We start from the raw sequence: 23,247 nt of genomic DNA, 5'->3' as shown, positions 1-23,247 counted from the left end.
AGAGGCATGGTATTTTTTTACTGAGCATATTAACTGCAATCAAGTTAGGAGAAGCATGTTATTTTCCACTGAGCATATTAACTGCAATCAAGTTTTGAGAGGCATGTTATTTTCTACTGAGCATATTAACTGCTGTCAAGTTCGGAGAGGCATGTTATTTTCTTCTGAGCATATTAACTGCTGTCAAGTTAGGAGAGGCATGTTATTTCCTACTGAGCATATTAACTGCAATCAAGTTTTGAGAGTCATGTTATTTTCTACTGAGCATATTAACTGCAATCAAGTTTTGAGAGGCATTTTATTTTCTACTTAGCATATTAACTGCTGTCAAGTTTTGAGAGGCATGTGATTTTCTACTGAGCATATTAACTGCAATCAAGTTTTGAGAGGCATTTTATTTTCTACTTAGCACATTAACTGCTGTCAAGTTTTGAGAGGCATGTTATTTTCTACTGAGCATATTAACTGCAATCAAGTTTTGAGAGGCATGTTATTTGGTTAGGTCACCTAAAACAACAAGCAGAGTCTCAAACAATAGAAAACGATAGAAAAATATCTGTAACTCCCTAAAAATATTTTAAGTTTTGATGTGAGTGACTTTTTAAACACCTGATGACTCAACTTATCTTCATACCCACAATTCTCTTAAAAGGCTGGTTAGTTTACACTTGGTCTTTTTAATTTTAGAGGCTAGTCGTTAAAATATCCTATAAAACCAGAAAAACAGTGAAGAACTGCAGTCTAGAAGACTCATTTTAAACATTAATGACAAATAAGTTAAAACAATTGCAGTTATTACTTGCAGGTAGAAATAACTGAGAAATGTGCATTTGCCAAAAAACCCAGGGAAATCTGTTATGAATCTCTTACACAGTTATTTTAATAAACTTCCAGTTGAGTTCTGACAAATAGTTGGTTTAGCTCCGCAAACAGAAATGTTTTTCATGGCATTGGAATAAAGGTACACTAAAGCTAGGTTTAATCTAAGCATATTGTATGTAACTTTTATAGAATGCTATTTTACTTGCTCATTTTACTAACCATGTATTTGATTTTCTTAAACATTCAAGTTTTTCTATCATAGCCTTAGTAAAATATGCACACCTATTTTAGCATGAGTTTTAATGGTACAGAAAAGACAGCGCTGTTGGACTCTACACAAGACAAGATCAAATTATATGCTAGCGATGAATCTCCTTGTAGAGATGATTCTGCTACCGAAAGGCTACAGCCCCAGGTCTATCCTGTACGATGGTGGACTTTATTTATTTTCTCTTTCTGCATAGCCACTCAGAGCCTTTGTTGGGCAATATGGCCGCCTCTAAGCAATGCTCTTCTCATAGCGCATGGATGGGATGTCTCGGCTATTGGAATGGCCAATGCTGCCACCAGTGTCACGTTTCTAATTCTATCTCTTCCAATCATGTACATCGTAGAAACTAAAGGTTTGTAAGAAATGTGCTAAGAAATGCAATTTCAGATAGTAATATTTGATTATTCGTATAATATTTTGATTTACAATTGATGAAGAAGGTGTGACAGCGGCAACGAGAGCATAATTTTTAAATCCGTTGCGGTACAGCAGTTGCACTTTTATGTAAAAAAGAAAAACTTCAGTTTGGAAAGAAAACGCAAGAGTTATGAGATATGTATATAATCTCAGTTTGTCTGTTTCCTGTCTTTTTTCTGTCCAGTTATAGCGATAAAGAATAAGCAACAAAAATTCACCTTCGTCGAGGATTTGAACTCGCGACATTCAAACCACAATTCAACAAACAAGCGTATAACCACAAGGCTATGCCTTTCTTGTCACACCCAATGCTTTTACCATGGACTGTAGTGCCTTTTTGCGATGGCACACTCTAAATCATTAATTAATACAGTGCGCCCCCATGGGTTATGATGCCCTCTTATAAGATTTTTTTCCTTACTCTATGGAAAACAATATTTTTTCATCCTCGCCATACTAAATAAAAAATTTTTCTGCCACACAATATCAACAACAATTTTTCTCGAAATTAAATATTGGCAGTCAGTTTGATTACAACGAAATAATGGAAACCCTGTTATAGTATTTGCCAAAATCTCTCCCACAATATCTGAACGAGGTGTACGATGTTTGCTTAGTTCAGCGTTATTTGTTCTAAAGTAGTACAAACTAATTCGAAAACAGATAAGTAATAAAATTTTAGCCTATCACAAAAGTTAAAGTTTAGTTTGCTAAAATACACGCTAAAACTTAGCTTTAGGTATGTGTTTAGAAAACAAAATTCATTTAAGTTGAATTCAACAATTATGTTACACGCCTGTTTCAAAGGTAACAACTCGCCACTGTACATACTGTGCATAGTTATTGTAATGTTACATTTTCTTGCAGATCATAACCACTAAATACACTAAAATTACTATAGGTAACTATAGTTACTAGGGTTAACATAATGTTTTGTTACTAATTTTTATTATGTACAGTACATAAAAAGCGTTTTTATGATTTTTACCAAGGGGTGTTTGCATTAGATAATTACTATGGGTTTCTATACCACTCTATACAGAATTTTCACCTTACCATGCCAACACTGAAACGAATTAAAATCATATAATTGTATACCAAATCATTTTTCAGTGTTTTCGTAGCAAACCAAATTTTAATTAGCCATTGATTGCTAATTACTTCACATTTACATACATTTAAATATGTGGTTGCGTCAAAAAGGTCAATTTGATGAAATTCAGACCAATAAAAGGCTAAAACTTCAGGTACAATTTGATGTTGTTTTTGTCTTTGTAGACTAATCCTGTTCAGAGATATAAGCGTTTGAATGAGGCCATCTTTTAAAACTCTCAGATTCGAGCAGGTGTTTCATTCGTGACGTAACGAGTGATACATGTGAAAAGAGTCCACAAGCGATAAATATCTTACAGGATGAAAATATTCAATGGATATAAAAATTCGCGATTTCGCGAACAGTCAATTTCGCTAATTATTAAATTCCGCGAATAATTAGTTCTATTTTTAATCACAAGAGAGAATAACTACTGCCTTCAATTAAAAACTAACCACTAGGCAGAAGTACTAAACGTAGCCGAGTTCCAAAACTTTTTTAAAATCATCGCCGGGGCTCTGAGTTAACCCCATTGCCAATGCATCAAACTTCTTTACAAAATTATTCAAGCTTTTCACAAGTTATTTGGCATAGCGTCGTCATCGCAAAAATCTCTCCTACAGTCTTTTTACATTGAATTCAACTCCTTCAACCTCTAATACCGAAGTTGAGGACGATAATGAATCTGATCTGGACATTATGGTATGTATTTTATTTGCAGTGCAGATACGCTTTTCCATAATTAACTGTGTTAGTTAATTCTTTTGTTTAAAACTGATCGCTTTCATTAAATACTTCAGCTATTGTTTTTGTACATTTACACTTATTTAATTTTTTTTTCTTTCTTGTGTTTACAGCAAATTGAAAATGAAACAGAACCTATTCTGATTATGAAAACTAGAGACAAGTAGTAATATTCACCAAGGCAGTAATATTGGCAGAGAAGCAACCAGTCAACCTAGACCCCCTTCATCAACAACAACTCCTTGATATCGCTGCAGCAAACATGATTATATTATACATTCTATTTTATGTATAGATATAATATAATTTATTACAAACTTGAGTGTACAAATAAAATATTTCAAATACAAATAAAATCTTACAAACGATGAATGGAGTAAATAAAAACAGTTTAGTCCATATGGCGGTTGTCTGGCAATAAAATTATACTGATACTCTTCGTAAGTAAATACTAGCATGTGATGGTGCTTTCTGACTAGTTATTTTGGTAATAGTAGCTCTATATCGCTGTCACTGTATTGGGTAGATGTTAAAAGTGATTCTCTTGCTACTACATGGCTGGTAAGGGAGTTATCATCATAACTCTCCCCGTAGCTTATTATTGCAAAGTTCTGCCGGTTGGCCAAAAATTTGTGCTTGTAAAGGCGTTTTTGTTCCTTTTTTAAAACAGATATATTCTCCTCGTTAGTAGTTGCCGTCACTTCTACCTCAATTTTAAGACTTCCCTGAATGATTGGTGATCTTCTAGGAATGACATCTACCACCCTTGCAGTCATTGTGCTTCCGGGTATAATGAAAAATCTCTCTCTCACACTAAAACAAAGTAGGGATGGAAAATATATATATATTGCGCTTTACCGAAGAACCAAGTAAAAATCAATTATTAATTTAGTAAATGGTTTTGAAAAAAACTCATTTCTTATCACAAGTTGTAGTTTCATCAAAGGCCTCCGAATCGATGATTATTCGTAAAAACATCTGAACGTAGCAAGAAATTTATAGCTTAGCATGATTGACTCGTAGGTGTAAGCTAAATAGAAACCGAAACGCTCGATGTGCGCATGGGAAGGGTTAACTCTATTGCTAGCCGCAATAGATTTAACTATAGCCGACGACGTTCATTAATCCAATGCTTATCACTATTTTCTTTTGTTTATTTTAAGCATAAACACCAAAGTCAGCAATAGCAAGTCAGCATCTGTACAGGTTGTCTTTAGAGTCAGTGTAATTACAGGTATACGAGTGGGAGTTCTGATGGCCTATTCTGCGCTAGTGGTAGCGTGCATCTTGTGGAATATCTCACTCTTTACAGAGATTCTTTGGTGAGTATTAAAAAACACACTGATTTTCCTAAAAATGTGTAATGATAGAGAAAAAAAGGAACAAAATCATAAAAAGGAATAAATAAAACAAAGTGATTACAATGAGAGCTGGTCGGCAAAATATTGAAACTAAAAATTGAATAAGGATTAAAAATTATTTTTACGCTTGTGGGACATGAAAGAATTGCATGAGTTACATTCTGCACTGAAGGCATGCCAAGAAAAAATTCAAAGAGGGAAGAACAATAAAAAATAATTTAAATTTGTTTGGTTTAAAAAAAATTCATATAATTTATTTGATAGAAAAATACAAAAAGCGAAAATGAGTACAAAAATCAAAATGTTGTACATAAATGTTTATAAAATTAACTTACTAAAAAAAAGAACAGGTTTAATAGGATAGAGATGAAACCGGCTGAAAAGAATATAGGCGGATCAAGCTGGAGAATAATAGTGTAAACAAAGAAAGTTGATATATAATAAACAGCAAACAAAGCCAATTGGAGATTAGCGAATATTAGCGAATACTCATTCCCTAACTAAAAATTGATAGAATATAGCTGGCAGATAGTGGTTTTGAGACTAGAGTATATAGTTGAGAACAGATCCGTCACTATACCCAGGTCAAGTTTTTACCATTTTCAGCGCAGCAGAATTGTTGCAAATCGATTAAGGGCAAAAAGCAACATTGCCGAATGGATAGTCAGAAAGGAATATAAGAAACTAGGATTTTGATACCAACAGATATGTTGCTACTTGCAGGGTGTTTGCAGTCGGATCATTCGTAAATGGTATCCCTCCTTGCATTACTATGGTTGTACCATCACTATTCTCTGTAACATGGTTTCCTGTATATCAACGAACCACCGCTACATCAATTTGCATACTCAGCATTTCAGTAGGCTCAGTGGTTGCATACACAGCAGGTAAGTGACTGTTAATGCTTCTACATTGCTAAGTAACTATACAACCAACATTTAACAAATTCATCTTTCCGCATCGTAAGCAAAGCTAAAACACAAACAGGCCAATTATGTCAAGAGTAGTCGTAGTGTTATTGTATTGTGTCTGAATTTTAATCAAATTTAGGTTTAAAAGTATTTTCATGTTGTATTTTAAAACACTAGGATTGTGTAACTAAATAGTGAAATATAAAATATTGATGTAGTTCCATTTATTCAGATTAGTAAGTTTGATAAATTACTGTTAAAAGGTCAGAAAACAATTGCTTTACAGTCTCCAAAGCTTATGGACAGACTTTGTCATGAGTAATAATGTTGTAAGGGAGCATTTTAGTTTTCCAAGAAAGGGGTTCAACTTATTTCACTCGCCATATTATTGACAAAAATTGAGTATTAAAAAGATAAGAACAATAAAATTATAACTTTTTAAAATCATGGAATAAGTTTAAACAGTATTTTTAAAGGAGATTATAAGATATAGAGTGTAATATAATGACAAACTACTAAACATAAAAGAACTAGGATTGTTCAAGAGTCTGCCATTTGAACTATGTATATGTAGCTTATAGTTGTATCTTAGAGATAATTAAACGTTAGCATGACTTTATTTCTGAAGCCTTGATTAACTGATACTTATTGTGAATGACTGTCTTATGAGAGAGAGAGAGTTGTTCTCAATTAGATGTAAATAATAAGGTTACCTTTAATCTCATTATGCAATTTATAACTGAAGTGTTTTCTTAGTTTGTGTGTGCTACAATTGTCAACTTACTTTAAAGTTACTACAATGTTTTACAGTTCATCCTAATTTCTATTAGCCATAGTTCAGTAGCCAATTGTTTACAATTTTTCATATTCTCACACTTTAGAATTTTAGATGACACTAACAATCACAGCTATAATATCACTTACCTTTTAGTATTTTATTTGTTGTGAAGGCGTTGGCACATTTTTATAAAATAGTTGTTTATGTTCTGTTTTCAGGTCCATTAATCATAGGATGTAGGATAACGTCTGAAGCTGTTCTCTTTAGGGATAACTTAACCGATAGTAAGTTCGGCAGCATACATATATTCTAAGTCTCTGATGTGGTGTTGCGATTTTTGAACTAATAGTTTCAATTCAGTCAAAGATTTGTTGAGACTTCAATTATTTTGAAATGTTGGTTGCTTTAGCGCATAACTTTTTAATAGTTCAGTGGTTATTGTAGGCCATAGAGTTTCCTAAAATCAGAAACTCAGAAAACGCAGACACCAGAAAATCTGACCCTTCTCTCTACATTAGTTTTCCTTCTGTTGGTTCACTGCTTTCTTTCGGGTTGAGATTCATTATAACAGTTACAATTTTGGTTTCAAATCATAAAACTACATGGAAATGTATTATATGTGCTTTTTATAAGCTAGAATTATTTTTTAGCTTATGTTGATGAAATAGTGGATGGAATACAAACTGTTGGATATTTCGGTAAGTGCCACTACACTTATAGTTTCTCTTCATTGTTACATTAACCTGCTAGTACTTGCTGAAATATCAAATATTTAATTTGGTTTTATCTTGTCTCAATGAAGTCAATTAACTGCACGGCACCAATCATTCTTTTTACTTGTTTCAGTACTCGGAGCCTCTGTACTTGGTCTCATACTCACCATTGCACACTTTCCTGCTGCTCCTCCGACTCCCCCGAGTATCGCTCAAACCGTGAAGCGTGAAGATTTTATAGTTGGACTGAGGAAGTTGAAAAAGTGGGTGTTATGTTATAACATATAAGAAATGAGTGTTGTGTTATAGTGAACAAGAAGTAAGTGTTATGTTATGACAAACAGAAAGAGGTTCTATGTTATATCATACAGAAAACATCATGTGAAAACATCTATTCAAATCGTGACCACTCACATAATTGCAGCTCGTGTAATAGGACAAATTGATCGCCTGCAGCAAACTCAAACAAAACATATCATGATTTGTGCAGCACACATTCATGTCTTTCTTTTCCGTGTATGGCAGTTTCTACACTGCCAAAACTGTTCCACTGGTGACACAGTGTTGAGCCAGTAAGGACTTATCCGCTTTTACCGACACCGAGTGATTAACGGTATCCAGAAAACCAATCATTTTCGGTGACAGCTAGCTATCCGCGGCCGGTTTGATATGATCGGTATTTATTCGTGAAAGCCTATCGGTAATTGGTTATTTGGAAAAAATTTGTATTTGACAGGCTACACCATTACCAGCGACGTGTTCGCGGGAGAATCTCCTGCACTATGAGCTGCTTATGAAAAAGCTTATTTGACGTCTCGCCCACAATCGCTATGTAACGGAATAAGAAAGAAATGAGAAAAACGAAAAAAAAAAACGCTCGTCAATTGATGTTTAAAGATGCAAAAACGCGTCTTTGAGGAACACGCTAATCAAAAAGAGTCGCTCAGCGCACTTGGCAATTACAACTATTTTCTCAGACCTTCTGGAAATACAACGCATGCGAATTATATTATAATAACTCTATTTTCAATGAACATTACCATGCTTACCTATAGGTATCTAGTATTATATTACCCTTACATTGATAAAATGTAATGTATATTTAAAATTTTATATAAACGTATATTACGTTTTATATTTGATAAAACCCCCGTTTGATATTTGATACGCTTGATATATTTATACGTTTTATATTTGATTTATCCCCCACCAGCGTTATATAAAAATGGGCAGTAGGTAAGCTGAAGTTAAACACACACTGAAAACCATTTACCGAACTACAATACCGACAATACCGAACTTTCTTAGTTGGCAAAGGATACTGAAGATGGTAAATATCGAGGACACCGACACCGGAAAAACCGATAATAAAGTGCACGGATATCCTATCCGGCACAAAATTATATACCGGCCAAACACTATGGTGACATTGCATAAACATCCTGTAATTCATAAAAAAATGTAATAAATATATATCATTCATAGATATGTCGTTCTAACGTGTATCTGGTAAAATCTTTCATTTTGGGAGTAAGAAAGATTGAGGAGTGTAAAATTCTAAGATTAACAATTGTTTAACAAAAGTATAAGTACGCCAAGCAAACAATTTGAAGCTTTGTTTCTGGGAGCTAAAGATGAAGATTGATCAATTGATTTTCTTCGCTTTCTACGAGTGAGAAATGAAATCAAATTCTCATCATAAATCTAATTTACCAGCTAAAACTGCCAAAGAAAAATTGAAGCAAATATTATAGCTAGGTGAAAAGATAAAAAAGTTGTGAAACGATGATTGGTGATAGCAAAAATTTATAATTTTATTAATAAGTAAAGGTATTCACGAGTACTCAAATTATTGCCTTTAGTATATTTAACACTTGTTTATCAATCTAAGCCATTATATTGCTAGATGCTATAGATTAATTAAGAAGCTGTCAGTTCAACAATCAACATCATTTAATTTGTAGCAAGAACTCACTGTGCATCCGTATCACACACACGCACACACACACACACGCACGTGTGCACACACGCACACACGCACACACGCACACACGCACACACGTACACACGCACACACGCACACACGCACACACGCACACACGCACACACGCACACACGCACACACGCACACACACACGCACCCAAGCACACACGCGCATGAAGTTACATTATAGTCTCAAATGAGAAAATATAATCTTAATGTAAACACAACAGTATATATATAGGCGACTCAAAGTTGAATATAAATTTACCTTCATTCTCCTATTTTCCTCTGCAGCATAACACTGCTGACACCTGTCAGCTCTAACCATAAGCTGTCTGCCCCAAGCTTTAATCACCTGATGCTCAGAAAAATCTGAGTCACTTTTGCAGGAGCTCGAAGCATTGTTAAGATTATGTTATGTGTCAATAAAACATGCCTGCCGATTTAGTAATTCAGTAAATTAACGATGTCTATGCGCGATCTAGTAATTGAGTGAAATTCCTTACCTCGAGATCACAGACAACACGTTTTACTAGCAAGAGCATTTATTATGACCTATATAAAAATTTTGTGATGATTGGCTAAAGAAGAGATCTTATATTTATTGCTCGTGGACTCTTTTTATATGTATCACTATATACCTCACAAATGAAGCACCCGGCTCGAATCTGAGCATTTTAAAAAATGACCTCATTCAAACGCTTATATCGCTGGACAGGGTTAGTCTACAAAGACAAAAATGACATCAAATTTTAGCTGATGTTTTAGCCTTTTATTAATCTTAATTTTTATTAATTTTTTTGACACAATCACGTATTTAAATGCTAGTTATTAATCAAATGTCAGGTCACAGAGGTTGTTTGTGATAATTAATGTAACCACAAGTTATTAGCCACCAGACACTAACTGGTTACTAGCACTGAAACAACTCTGGTTTTCAGTCAGCCCTTGTGTCTTACGGAATGTCCGCCACTATTTTAATGTGTTCACCATTAACAACTCTGATATAAGAATTTTACATAAAGTTTTAGAGAAAGGAAAGTTTTCGTCTTCTAAAATTTGAAATGTGTGCTAAGAAAGTAGTTATTTTTGTACCAATTGCTGCTTAATCCAGCGTAACAAACAACCTAACCAAGCCTAACCAATTTTGTTATTTATAATTACAGATGCCATAGTTACATGTACATATATCAAACTTCAATGAGCCAACTAATGGCTTCCAAACATGTTGCATAACCCACAAAACTTTTAATTGATTGTTTTCTTTTTACATAAATAAATTCTTGCTATTCACAAATGTTAAATGCTTTCAGGAATTGATGATAATCGAACAAAAACGCTTATTATAATTGGCTATTCAACGGAAAGGTTTATTCTGATTGGCTATCAAACAGAAATCTTTATTCTGATTGGCTATCAGACAGAAATGTTTATTTTGGTTGGCTATCAGACAGAAATGTTCATTCTGGTTCATTTTTGTTCATTCATTCAGTCAAAATTTTTTATTCTGGTTGACTATACTGCTCGTAAACACATGTTTGAATAACGTAAGCAATCAGTTTGAATACGTACTTACAAAATTAGTTTCTTCATATAACTGAAATGATGAAATTTAAAATGATTGCAATTTGCTGGTGAGTGAGCTGTATACAAACCTGTTTAAGATTTTTATAAATTTTGTTATGGTATCATGAAATATCATAAAAAGTGAGTTGGGTTTTGTTTTAATGCTGTGTTAATACTAAGCAATCAATCAAAAAGTCAAAAAGGAAATGAGCAAAAATATTTTCAACAAGTTTTATGGAATTGGTTGGCTTCTATGATTGGTTCAAAAAATTTCAACAAAATAAAACATGGGTTTACACAAAAATAGTTGCTAAGATAATATATATTACTTAAGACGTTGATAAAAAAAACCTTGTGTACCACCTTATTCTGATATAGAGGTTAAAGTGGACTGTATAAGTTAGTTATACAGTGATTTACAACATAAACATGCGTGCAAGTAAATTTTTCCATGGTTTGATTTATGCACAAAAACCATACTGAGTACACATATTTTTGCTGGATTTTCTTGAAGAATTTGCATTATTTATGTGAAAGAGTATTAACTGTAATCAGCGTGTAATGATTCTGTCTAACTTGTAGCAACTACCAGTACTGGATCCTGTTTGTTCTCTTCAATCTCAAAGATGCAACAGTCTGTGCTTGGTTTCCTCTTATTGCAGTGCATTTCAGAGGCCTTGGGCTGGATGAGGTAAGACAATTCCAAGATTATGCCTTGTGCTCCGGAGAGTAAATCTATATAGCTATAGTAGTATGCAATATTATGAAAATCTTTGATGGTAAAATGAAACGTTGGCTCTTCATCAGTTTCAATATTGTATATTTAAGAAACATGTGAGGAGCTCCACGGTTTATTAAAAATAAAATTGTAACAATAAAACTTTACTTCTATATTAGGCCTGTTTTATATTATGTTAGATTTTAGTGAAATCACATTAAAAATTACAAATTTTGCAAAAATAAACTGATGTAACATTTGGGTTTAATTTGTTTGTTTGAAAATATATTTTAGAATAAATTTTTAGGAGGTACAACATTGAAGCAACTGTTCTAATTTTATATCAATAAAAGAAGTGGTGATTAATTATTCCCCTAGTTGCTGTGACTAAAAACTAAAATGAAACAATGACTCTAGTTTATAGCAAACACCCAAATGTTTAAAAGGTATGTGTTTTAACTTGATGAATTATTTTGTGGCTTACAAAAATTTATTCCGTCATCGTAAAAAATGTTAATAGTTATATTAAATATGGCAAGGATTATGAACATTTACAAGTAAACAGAACCACACGTTGAGAATTTAAAAGTCAAGAACAGAGAAGGCAAAATATCTGTTCACAAAATGTTGCTCTTTTTGGAATTGACAGCAAAAGGGAATTTGCAGTAGTCACTATGTAACAACAGCATTCTCACACTGCTCTGGGAGCTCCTGTCAGCTAATGTTAGCCAACCTATGACTCGCAGTCTCACCAGTAGATTTTTGGAAATTGCTAAAATAATTTTTAATAAACTATTTATCATTTTGGTGAACAGTTTTGTAAAGATTATTTTTTGAAATGCATATAAAATTTAATAACGCTTTACATCAAATTCACAGCAGCTTTAGGGAGTTATTACTTACACAAGCAGTTTGTTATTAATATTAGAGAAACAAAAAGATTTATAGATTTAAATCCATATTTGACCATAGTGAAGCTCCAGTTACCTGTGAATACCAGAAATATACAATAGACGCTCCTATAACGTATACCTATTATAGCAATGAATTCTAGATAATGTAGAAACTATATGTAAAGTTTTTGATTCCTACTACGTAAAAAAATTCATATAATGTAGTGCCATATTGGGTGAGTTCACATCATCGATTCGAACATTCATTCATTACACTGCAATTGCAAAAGATAAACCGACATGCGTATACCATAATACTTATTATATATGCTACTTTTGCTACTATCTAGTTTGTTGTGATAGACCATCAGATGTGTCGACAAAACAGAGAATAGAGTAGCTGCGCAATTGTTCATAAATATTGTAAGGCAATCGATTGATACAGGTGTTACAGCATCGGTCTATCAATCTGTGTGTCACGAGTTGGTATATCGCTGAAAGTTCTTTTTTATTCTAACCTTGACCCCTGGATGCAGATAAGCGACAAGCAGGTTGTACCGCATTTTTGTAAAATATTTTGTTGTTTTTTTGCTGAAAACATATAAAATATATTTTTAGTAGTTTTACTTTGCAGAGTACATGTTGCTGTTTAGAAAAAATAAGCAAATCGTTGTAAATAAACGTCAAAGATGTGCTCCCTATCAACTTATTGTAGAAATTTTCTCCTTTTTGTAAGCCCAAAGGGAGAATTTAGAAAGATATTGGAATGGATTAGGAAATTTACATGTATTTTGCTGTTCTTATAACGTAAAGTCCCTATAATGTAAACATTCCTGGAACGAATTATTTGCGTGTTAGTAGCGTGCACTGTATATGACATTGCTGATATATATGACATATATATGACAGCAATGTCATCATAATATATAAAATGTATATATATATATATATCTTATATCAATATATAAATATTTTTCAGTGGTGGTGTGTAGGTGTGTCCAGCTACAGCTATTAAAACTCATGAATTAAAATTTTACATTACACTGGATTTGAACTCACGAAGATTGTGATCCCCGTTTTGCAATCCAATTCTCTAATCACGAGACCACAAAAGCTCATGCGATACATGGCCCATACTACATAACGTTTACATCTTCTGTCATTTTCACACTCACAATGAAGTAGTACTTGAAACTATATGAACTCTATTAGCTCTATGAAACACAATACTTTTCTTGCATTTTTGTGAATTTCTATGTTCGGTTTTTTAAAGGTTCAATTGCTAAATCGTAGTGTCGGTCAATACTTTTTACGCGGACAATTGTATTTTCTTACGTAAGAATGGCCTCCACATTCTCTCATTGTTCGGTCAGACAAAAACAGCTCGATAACCCATTTTTACATTTGTAACAGTGTTGAGAGGTACCAGTATTGTCGTATTCAAAGTTTTGATGGATAACTTATGCTGGAACATTAACCTTTTTGTATACACACACACACACGCACACACGCATGCACGCACACACACACACACACTTCTATGCACGAATTGTTATTACTTCAACATATTCAGAATTTTTATTTTGCTTTCTCAGTTTGTATTAATTGCATCATTACCAAATCGGCTTTTATGGTAATTGTAGCAAAACAGACTTAATTTAGCTATTACTTGCTAAGTATTTCACATTTACATTGAAACTCTTTTATAGTTGTTATATTGATTTTTTAATTTGTTTAATTTGCTTAAAACATTTTCCTCATGATATGAAGTTTAAAAGTTACAGCCATTTGACAAAGTTTGAAAACCTTGACAGTTGTTGGTATTTTATCTCTTAATTTATTTCAACTTCACCAAACACTTTTTTTATGATATGTAGTTTGAAAGTTAGAATGGCAAATGTTGTCATATGTTAAATACAAACCAATTTCCTATTCAAAGACTTTTTTTACTACCCAGCATTGCCGGGTAGTAAAAAAAGTCTATGAAAAAGTATACAACTAGCTGTACTACCCGGCAATGCCGGGTAGTACAGCTAGTTGTATATAAATCTCAAAGTTTGTGTGCCTGTTATTCTGTACTTCGGTGTGTCCAGCTATAGCTATTAAAATCTTGGAATGAAAAACTTGCGTCAAGCTGGATTTGAACTCATGAAGATTGAACCCACCAAGATTGAACCCACTTGTTATCTAGCCACGAGTCTACGAAGGCTCTTACAGCTCTATTCTTCTTACTGCATGTAATGTAGCTACTGTATAACCGTTTGCTAATTTCAAATGCTAAATGACGTATTAATTGATGCATTGCACCTGCGGGTTACGATGCCCCTGTTACAAAATATTTTTCACTCAACTCTATAAAAAAATGCTTTTTCATCTTTACCATACTAGGGAAAATTTGCTTTCTCGCCATCTGATATTAACCAAATTTCTCTCAAAATTATAATTTGGCAATTTGTGAGCTGATTATATACGTTATTAAAAATATACGTTGCTCGCCATGGCGAGTTCAGCGTTATCCATTATGGTGAAAACAGATTCGCAAACAGATGAGTGATAAAATTTTACTTAAAATTTTGAAGTTTACTAAAATACATACTAGAACTTTTTTTAAATATGTGTTTAGTAAGCTAAATTTATTTAAGTTAGATTCAGCATTTATGTTACCTGTCTGCCTCAAAGGTAAGAACTCTCCACATCTTGCGTGTAGTACAATATGATGTTACATTTTCTTGCAGATCATAACCACAAAATGCACTAAAGTTATTGTAGGTACTTATAGTTATCAAGGTTATCATATTGCTTTGTTACTATTTTTTAAGAATGATGATTTTTTGATTATTTTTTACCAGGTGTTTGCATTAGACAATTACTCAGGGTTTCTATACCTCTCTATAGAATATTTTTGCCTTATGATGCCACCACTGAAACAAACTAAAATCATATTTATGTAAGTGTATACCAAATAGCTTTTTGTTGTAATCGTAGCAAAACAAACTATATTTATTCATTACTTGCTAATGATTTTACATTTAAACACCTTTACAGTTTTACTTTTCCTCCTCATTTATTTCAACAAAACACTTCTTTCATGATATGAAATATAAAAGTTACAGTCGTTTTAACAATTTTTTAACAATTTTGAAAAGCTTTACAGTTGTTTTATTTTTTATCTTCATTTGAACTACGAAAACACTTTTCTCATGATGTGAAGTTTAAAAATTAGAATGGTAAATTTTGTTATATGTTAAATAAAAATAAAGTTTCTGTGCAAAGACTTTTTTCAGTAATATATATATATATAATTATATATATATATATGGCCGTCATATATGATATGACATATACATACATGCTCGACATATATGATAAGCTATTAATCGTAGCTCTAACAGACATTGCTGTGTTATACACTTATTTTATTCAAAGACAAGGTTTTAACCGCTAGTATACACTAAAATTAATTGCCTGAAAATCTGTCATGTCTGTGTCGTCTCACGCAGTATAATTTATTAAAACTAGCCAAGCCAAATTTGTGATACTGTATATATACAATTTTATAAATGGCCCAGTTTCTACCCATTACAATAGCTTAGTATACATGTACATGTACATGACAATGTAAAAACTGGTGTTTGCTTGTATAACTCAATTTTTTAAAGAATGCGCTTTTATCGCCAGACTCGCCAACCTAATCGTGTTTTAATTAGTTTGTTTCAACTTAATTTGGCCAAAAAAGCCTATTCAAAAACTTAAATGTTTTTTATAAAAACATTCCTGATAAATTTTAAAAACTGTTTTATCCTAATTACTGTCTTATGACTGAAGCATTATTTTTAGCAACTTTGAGCTATTGATTGAAATGTATCAGGACTGTAGCCTTTTTTCAAAATTCATGAAAGGAACTTGGTTGAAATTCAATTTACTATAATATATGATACTAGCTCAGAAGTTGGACACTTTGAGCTAAAAATTTGTAAGCGCAGAAAAACTTTTTCTTAGCAAAACTAATAACTAATGCTTAAATATTAATCTTATTCGACAACTCTTTATGCTATTGTCTGGTTTCCAATTTTGCAGACTACAGCATCGTGGATATGCACAGTGGCTACGATAGCTGCTGCCATCGGTGTATTCATTGTAGCCGTACTAGCTGATCATCATTATTTTAAAAGGAAGACAAAGCTCATACTGAAATGGTTCACAGTTGTATCAATAGCTCTGTTCCTTATCCTGGCCCTCATTCAAGAGAAGTACATTCTTCTATCAGAAGGAGCCCTGGTTCGTAAGTGGCTAACAAATAACAGTCATTCTATGGGATGGTCAAGAGAAAGACAAATGGCAAATATATAACTGTTGTTAAAAGGTGCCCATATAGCAAGAAATGCTTCAATACGTTCCACTTGAATCTAAACTAAGAATCTGTTTTAAACTGAGGGTGGCCTCTGCCTTCAATAAATTATCTGATAAAACAAAGAAAATAAAAGTAAAACATTTATTTGAACGCCACCTCTATTTGAACGCCCCCTCTATTTGAACATCACCCTGAGAAAAGGCTAAAAATTTGAGAACTACTTTCTAAGTAAACGGCACCTATATTGCTTGCCACTTGGACAATATTTGATCTTTACAAACTCATCATATTATTTGTTCATTAAAAAATTCCACAAAATCGTATTACTAATAAATCATTTACATCAATAACAATTAATTTTTTCGTCGTCCAACTACAAAACTTATTTTATTTTTTGTTAAAACTTTGAAAGCAACACCATGAAAATAATTGATAGCTGTTTCAGGCTAGTATGTAGTAGTTCCTTGTTTAACGCAGTCTTGATACTCCGAAGTACATGTACAATGTATATAAAAAAACGGTTTACATTTACAATGGTACTAAGGTTACATTTAGTGAGCAAAACTTTTACGTTTTGCATTTCTGCTAAATGCAACGTTTGAAAGTATCACGCTGCCAAAAATCTGTTTGGTTGTATTATCAACTAGTTCAGTGGTGCAGAAAAAGAGTTGAGGTCAGAAGACATTGTGGAAGCTATTGGGCAACCAAAGGATGTTTATTCCATCGCAAGCAACAATCAGAACGGAGCTGTTCAAGTAGACGATGCAAAGTGTCTTGTTTTAAAAACGTTAATTTTGTTTCTGCATGTTATGGTTCATTTATGTCACTCGTTCATGAATATATATATTTGTAGCATTTGATAGATTGTCATTTTATAACTTATAAGTTTGCACATTTTTAGCATATTATTTAATCGTATATTCACAGTTGCCTTAACATGGCTTACAATGGATCAACGCTCATAACTCATCTTCTATTGCACATAGAAAGCCAGTTCTGGCTGCAAACTATAGCAAACATATTAATGAGTGATATGAACTTTTATTCAACATTGTTAAATACAAATGTAAAAGAGAAATATCTTCAAATTTAGAAAGAAATAAATATTGAAAGCTTCAGCAAATAGCAAAGCAGTACACATGCTATAATATCATTGCATGCTAATTGTAAGCAATAGATATCAACTGGTAGAGATATTTTTCGGTTTCTCAATGCATATTTATTAAGAGATTTTTGACAAATTGGAGTTATGCTAGCAGATTTATTGCGTCTAAAATGTTTAAATCGCTCCATCAGAAAAAGAAAGCAAAATATGGGCAACATTAGCTTCACCCGTAAAAGGGCTAAACTTATTTTCTCGAAATTCTGACGAGCCATTTGAAAAATTTAACTCCAGCCTTTATTTAAAAGCTACCTCCAATTGACCGCACTATAGAGAAAGGGTTGAAAAATAGAGCGCCATTTCATTCAGCTAGAGGTTTCATGGTACATATCATTTAGTTAAACTAATAAAAGTGCCATAATCTTAAGGTTGAAACTTTAGAGCTTTCAGCCATTCATCTTCAACTTTGAATTAATGGCATTTGAATTCAAACCGGCTATGCATATGAATTATGCCAGGCCGTTTTCCCTTCACAGCACAAATCAAAGTTAACAAGAGATGCTTTTAAATTACCAAAAATAATAATATAAATTCCTAAAATATCAAAAAGTCTATTATTACCTGGGTATGCAGCAAGTATCCGTTTAGTTCTAGACAAATCCATAAACTTAGAGTTATCCTCTAAATGGCAGTGATTTATGACTGATACAATAATTACTTTATTGATGGCCAGTGAATGAATCCAATAATATATTTTTAATGTATCCCTAATGTGTCTGATACAAAAAATTGCTTGGTTGTTGCACCTCAAAAACTTTGCCACTTACAAAGATTTCTGGGTCCAACCTTAACTAATGCATCAACAAGCATTTTTACTGTCAGTGAAAATTACTTAGCTCAATTATATTTTGCTAAAATTAAAGAAAGCTATCATAGTTTTGCTGCAATTGTATAGAGTACATAAGTTAAATTTGAACTTAGCAAAGGCAGCCAATCACTAACCACTACAGTTCTAATAAATTTAATATTCTCATGAAACCGACACTGTACGTGATTTTCAGAGCCATTACTGCACAAAAAATGACTCCGCGATCTTAGCTGGCCATGTTCGAGTCCAGTGGCAAGGTATTTTCAAAAATTGAAAACACGACTGGCTGCAGAAAGCAAATTAAGTTTGGGTGTCATTATTTCCACCAACGATGGCCTTTTGTGAGAATTGAACTTTAGTAGACTCGTCGGTTGACTCGTCGGTTGACTCGTCGGTTGAATCGTCAGTTGACTTGTTGTTTGCAAGTGAGGCACTCTAAACCCCTAGACCGCTGCTGCTCTCTAATTTAACATATACAATATAATTCAACTCACAAAATTTATCAGACAGGTTTTTTGTGGTGTTCTTTTAACACTTAGTTCTCACATTTGAGTATTATATTTCTACTTTATCATCATTCAAGTTTGCAACAGAGAGTTAATAAATTTCTTTTTTGTTCTTCCAGCTGTGCTATATATTCTGCTTATTGGAATTGATGTGTCAACACAGTCAATATTTCCCATCTGTGCGGAGCTAGCCTGTGAGTACGCATATCCTGTGTACGAGGGGCTGACGTGCACCATCCTACTTATTGGCAACTACATGATAGGAATCGTCTTCTACTGCCTTTTGTTGGTGCCAAGCTTGGCTGATGGTGAGTTTTAGACATTATATTAATGTTTCATATTAATATATTATATAAATATTAATGTAATAAGTTTATAAGATATTATGATTCAAAAATGCCAGAAATATTTTTAGTGCTATCTTTAACCCTTTGGCTGGGTTAAAACCCGGCAAAAACACCCGAAAGTAGTGTAATTTATTTTTCAAAATTCAATAAAATTGGCTTTTTATGAACACGCATAACTCAAATCTTAAATTTATTTTTATGAACAAAATCTCTTGTACATAAACATGCATTTATATATCTTCTACTACAACAAAAATACAACCATGTGCAATTGTCCCTGTATGAAATGCTCGAAAGCATTTCTTTCGGTAGAGTCAAACGCTATAACGTAGCCGTGCGAGCTACCATAACGATCGTTTTTCTTTGTATATTCCAAGTATATTAAAAGTCAAAAAGGTTTACATCACTTCTATCATCTAAATCATTTTTATTCCAATCAGACAAGAAATCACTAACGATCACAGGATCAAATAATCTTTTATTTTACCATTTTGAAAGTCGAGCCAATGTTGACTGGTTTTTCCAACTTTTATTCTTTTCTAAGGAGGCGCGACTTCTTTAGCTTTTAGCACAAAGCATCGCCTCTCAGATAATCGTTTTATGTTGTAAATAATTGACAAATATCTTGTTGATGATATCTTAAACTTACTATGTTCATATCCTTTGTTTAACGTTACTAGGCAACAGCTTTATAAACGTCTACCGAAAGCGATATAAATGTTGTTTCCCCACGCAACCGATAAACGACATTTTGGTTGTTTCCCCAGCCAAAGTGTTAATTGGCAAGTCATCTCGCTTGTTTTGGCAAGTTGCTTTGTTTGCATTAGCAAGTTCTCCTGCATGCATTGCCGAGTTGTCTTCCTTGCATTTTTTATGTGACACAATATTTTGAACTCGGTGGTACAATTCGAAAAATCACTCATTGCCAAAAATAGAAAATTTACTTTACACTAAATACTTGTAGCATCGCCACATTGTGCTCAAATGGTTATGAAGCAGAAAATGTTATTTTAACTGCAAGCGTTTTACTTGTGAAGCAGATGTTTGTAGTTTGGTATGCTTGCTCATCGTTAGTAAACCAGGTTGATTGTAAGTTGAAAGTTGTGTCATTCTCATATACTTAGTTTACTAAAAAAACCTAATGCTTTCGGCAAAGCATTACTGTGTGCCATGTTCGTTCGTCTAAAGATTTTTGCATAGGAGCGTCTAATAGATCATTGTGACAAGAAATTTTACCGCCATGATAATTATGGGCATGTGGTTATAGCCCTTAAGCTTATGTATATAAATATCTAATAATTATGGGCATGTGGTTATAGCCCTTAAGCACATGGATAGAGATATCTAATAATTATGGGCATGTGGTTATAGCCCTTAAGCTTATGTATATAAATATCTAATAATTATGGGCATGTGGTTATAGCCCTTAAGCACATGGATAGAGATATCTAATAATTATGGGCATGTGGTTATAGCCCTTAAGCTTATGTATATAAATATCTAATGATTATGGTCATGTGGTTATAGCCCTAAAGCTTATGGATATAAGTATCTAATAATTATGGTCATGTGGTTATAGCCCTTAAGCACATGGATAGAGATATCTAATAATTATGGGCATGTGGTTATAGCCCTTAAGCTTATGAATATATTTAATGAATTAAAGGCTTTTGCTTGCTGCTGTCTTTTAACATTAACAAAATTTTATTGCTTATGCAATAATATATAATAGTGCACAATTCAACACAATTCAGTATTATTTGCAAATACTCTGTTGCTTGAAGGCAGAAAGAAATAAATCTAAAATTAATTTTAGAACTCAATCAACTTTGTGAAAACTTTGTAAGTTCTCAAGTGAAATCTTATGGTATTCCGATGTAAAATGCATAGTGATCTCAGCATTACTTACTTGTAGTTTTGCATTTTAGTGTGACGCCTAATCTACTTTCATGTTATGCATTAGTAGATATTAGCGGATAGTCTCTTTAGAATATGGTTTTTGTGACAGCTGGTGAAAAATAGGAAATAGAATATTGTTTGACGGCAGGTTTTGCTTTTTCACAGAGCGCAAGGTGTCCTGAAATGGTTTTTTCTGCTTTAGTGCTCAACCAGTGTGTATGGAATTAGAGTCAAAGTCTCAATGGAACCTTGGAAAACAAGCATAAGAGCTCAACACTGAGTTATTGTTGACTCAGAAATAGGGTACTACAAATTTGACAAAACCAAAGAAACCAACAGCTTCCTAAAATGTGATAAAGCAGAGAGAGAAAGGGTTTTGAAAGTTGAATGATTAGTAGAAGTAGTAGCAGTCTGAGCTGGTAGGCTAAATTTTGCAAGTTCAAACTATGTATGTTGCAATCTCTTTTCCAATATCTCTCCGTGGCTTCAGGCTGAAGGATAGAGCTTATACTACAGCAAAAATTAAAATATGTACCAATGAGTTCAACTTTTTCAGACACCGGATGGATGACGTGGCAATGCCTCTTTGGAAGTATCATTGCAATGCCTCTGCTTTTTCTCCTCAAAGACGACTTCCGTCGGCTCAACTTGGACGACAGACCTGATACTCTAAGCAAGTCGTTAAGTGTAGCTGGACATTAAAAGTTAAAAGCTTCAATTCTCTGTAGTAGCCAGTTTGAGTAATGGCTAAAGCCAAAGATTTTTTACATTCATTACACTTGATAAGCCATTTATTATAAAGCCTCCATATTATTTGTATATGTGTTTAACCTTTGACCTTCACCTCAACCAATTGATGTTTAGCACTTCTCTGGTTACAAGTAATGACTGATGGAAACACAATAAATGTTTTGCTATCTCAATTCGTAATTCTTTATCTCTTCAAATTTCTAAATGCAGCTGAGCTAGTTACTCTCTTGTATATAATTTGCATCATAAAAAGTGATGTTTGCTCAATAATTGACAATAGATTGTATTTGTATGCATATAGCAACAAACATACAGAATACATAGAACCAAGTACAAAACTAAATTCAAAACTTACTTTAGATGAATGTAACTAGATATGTAGATTTGACAGTGCTTAGGTTTGATGGTAGAGTCATAAAAATATACACACAATGTATTAAAGCTAGAACAAATGTACCTTAAACCAACTTCCTGGAAAGAGGATGCAAGTTTTATAAGCTCCTGTTTTTTCTGCACTAATGCTCGCAGTTACTAGTGCTGGCAATCCCTAACACTGGTGTTCACCAACACTGGCAATCACTAACGGTGGCAGTCGATAACACTGGCAGTCGCTAGCATTGGCAGTCACTAATACTGGTAGCCACTAACGCTGGCGGTCACTAACGCTGGCAGGCGCTAACACTGGCAGTCACTAACACTGGCAGTCACTAACACTGGCAGTCACTAACGCTGGCAGTCGCTAACACTGGTGTTCCCTAACACTGGCAGTCACTAACACTGGCAGTCACTAACACTGGCAGTCACTAACACTGGCAGTCACTAACACTGACAGTAACTAATGCTGGCAGTCACTAACACTGGCAGTCACTAACAGTGGCAGTCACTAACGCTGGCAGTCACTAACGCTGGCAGTCACTAACATTGGCAGTCGCCATCCAACCATTTGAAAAAATGGTAAGATGGCTATATATGTATGTGGGAATGATGCATGGAAACCTAGATGCTGTATTCTTGCAAAAGCTTTTGAAGTTTACTCTTGCATAATATTTCTGGGGCATGTGTGATTATACATTTATACACACATTACATAGAGTGAGGTATGGAAAAATAAGAAGGGGCTCTATTATAGATGTGTGTACTCCTGTATGTATAC

General features: G+C 33.4%; 2 protein-coding genes across 2 annotated transcripts in view; both read left to right on the top strand.

The window, feature by feature from the left end:
* The window catches only part of LOC137394751 (solute carrier family 49 member 4-like), an 82,694-nt gene that overhangs the window by 17,490 nt on the left and 41,957 nt on the right, over positions 1-23,247 (top strand). The window contains exons 2-5 of the mRNA XM_068081513.1: positions 1,114-1,445; positions 4,582-4,669; positions 5,432-5,595; positions 6,616-6,681. Of these exons, the coding sequence (XP_067937614.1) occupies positions 1,115-1,445; positions 4,582-4,669; positions 5,432-5,595; positions 6,616-6,681 (649 nt within the window). The 5' untranslated portion in view covers position 1,114. The remainder of the gene's footprint in view (positions 1-1,113; positions 1,446-4,581; positions 4,670-5,431; positions 5,596-6,615; positions 6,682-23,247) is intronic.
* LOC137392997 (solute carrier family 49 member 4-like) lies at positions 7,069-22,228 on the top strand. Its single transcript, XM_068079378.1, has 6 exons — positions 7,069-7,129; positions 7,244-7,373; positions 11,243-11,351; positions 16,349-16,553; positions 19,218-19,406; positions 21,901-22,228. Exons 1-6 carry the CDS (start codon positions 7,069-7,071, stop codon positions 22,044-22,046), a joined length of 840 nt encoding a protein of 279 aa, XP_067935479.1. The 3' UTR covers positions 22,047-22,228.

The sequence above is a fragment of the Watersipora subatra genome, chromosome 4 (assembly GCF_963576615.1).
Source record: "Watersipora subatra chromosome 4, tzWatSuba1.1, whole genome shotgun sequence".
NCBI classification, from domain to species: domain Eukaryota; kingdom Metazoa; phylum Bryozoa; class Gymnolaemata; order Cheilostomatida; family Watersiporidae; genus Watersipora; species Watersipora subatra.
Note: the sequence above shows the minus strand (reverse complement) of the source record. Positions and strands in the feature narration are given on the sequence as shown.

Coding starts and splice junctions, on each gene's coding strand:
- LOC137392997 (XM_068079378.1), top strand. CDS start 7,069: ATGGAATACAAACTGTTGGATATTTCGGTAAGTGCCACTACACTTATA. Junction 11,352..16,348: donor GAGGCCTTGGGCTGGATGAG/GTAAGACAATTC, acceptor CCAATTTTGCAG/ACTACAGCATCGTGGATATG. Junction 16,554..19,217: donor ATCAGAAGGAGCCCTGGTTC/GTAAGTGGCTAA, acceptor TTGTTCTTCCAG/CTGTGCTATATATTCTGCTT.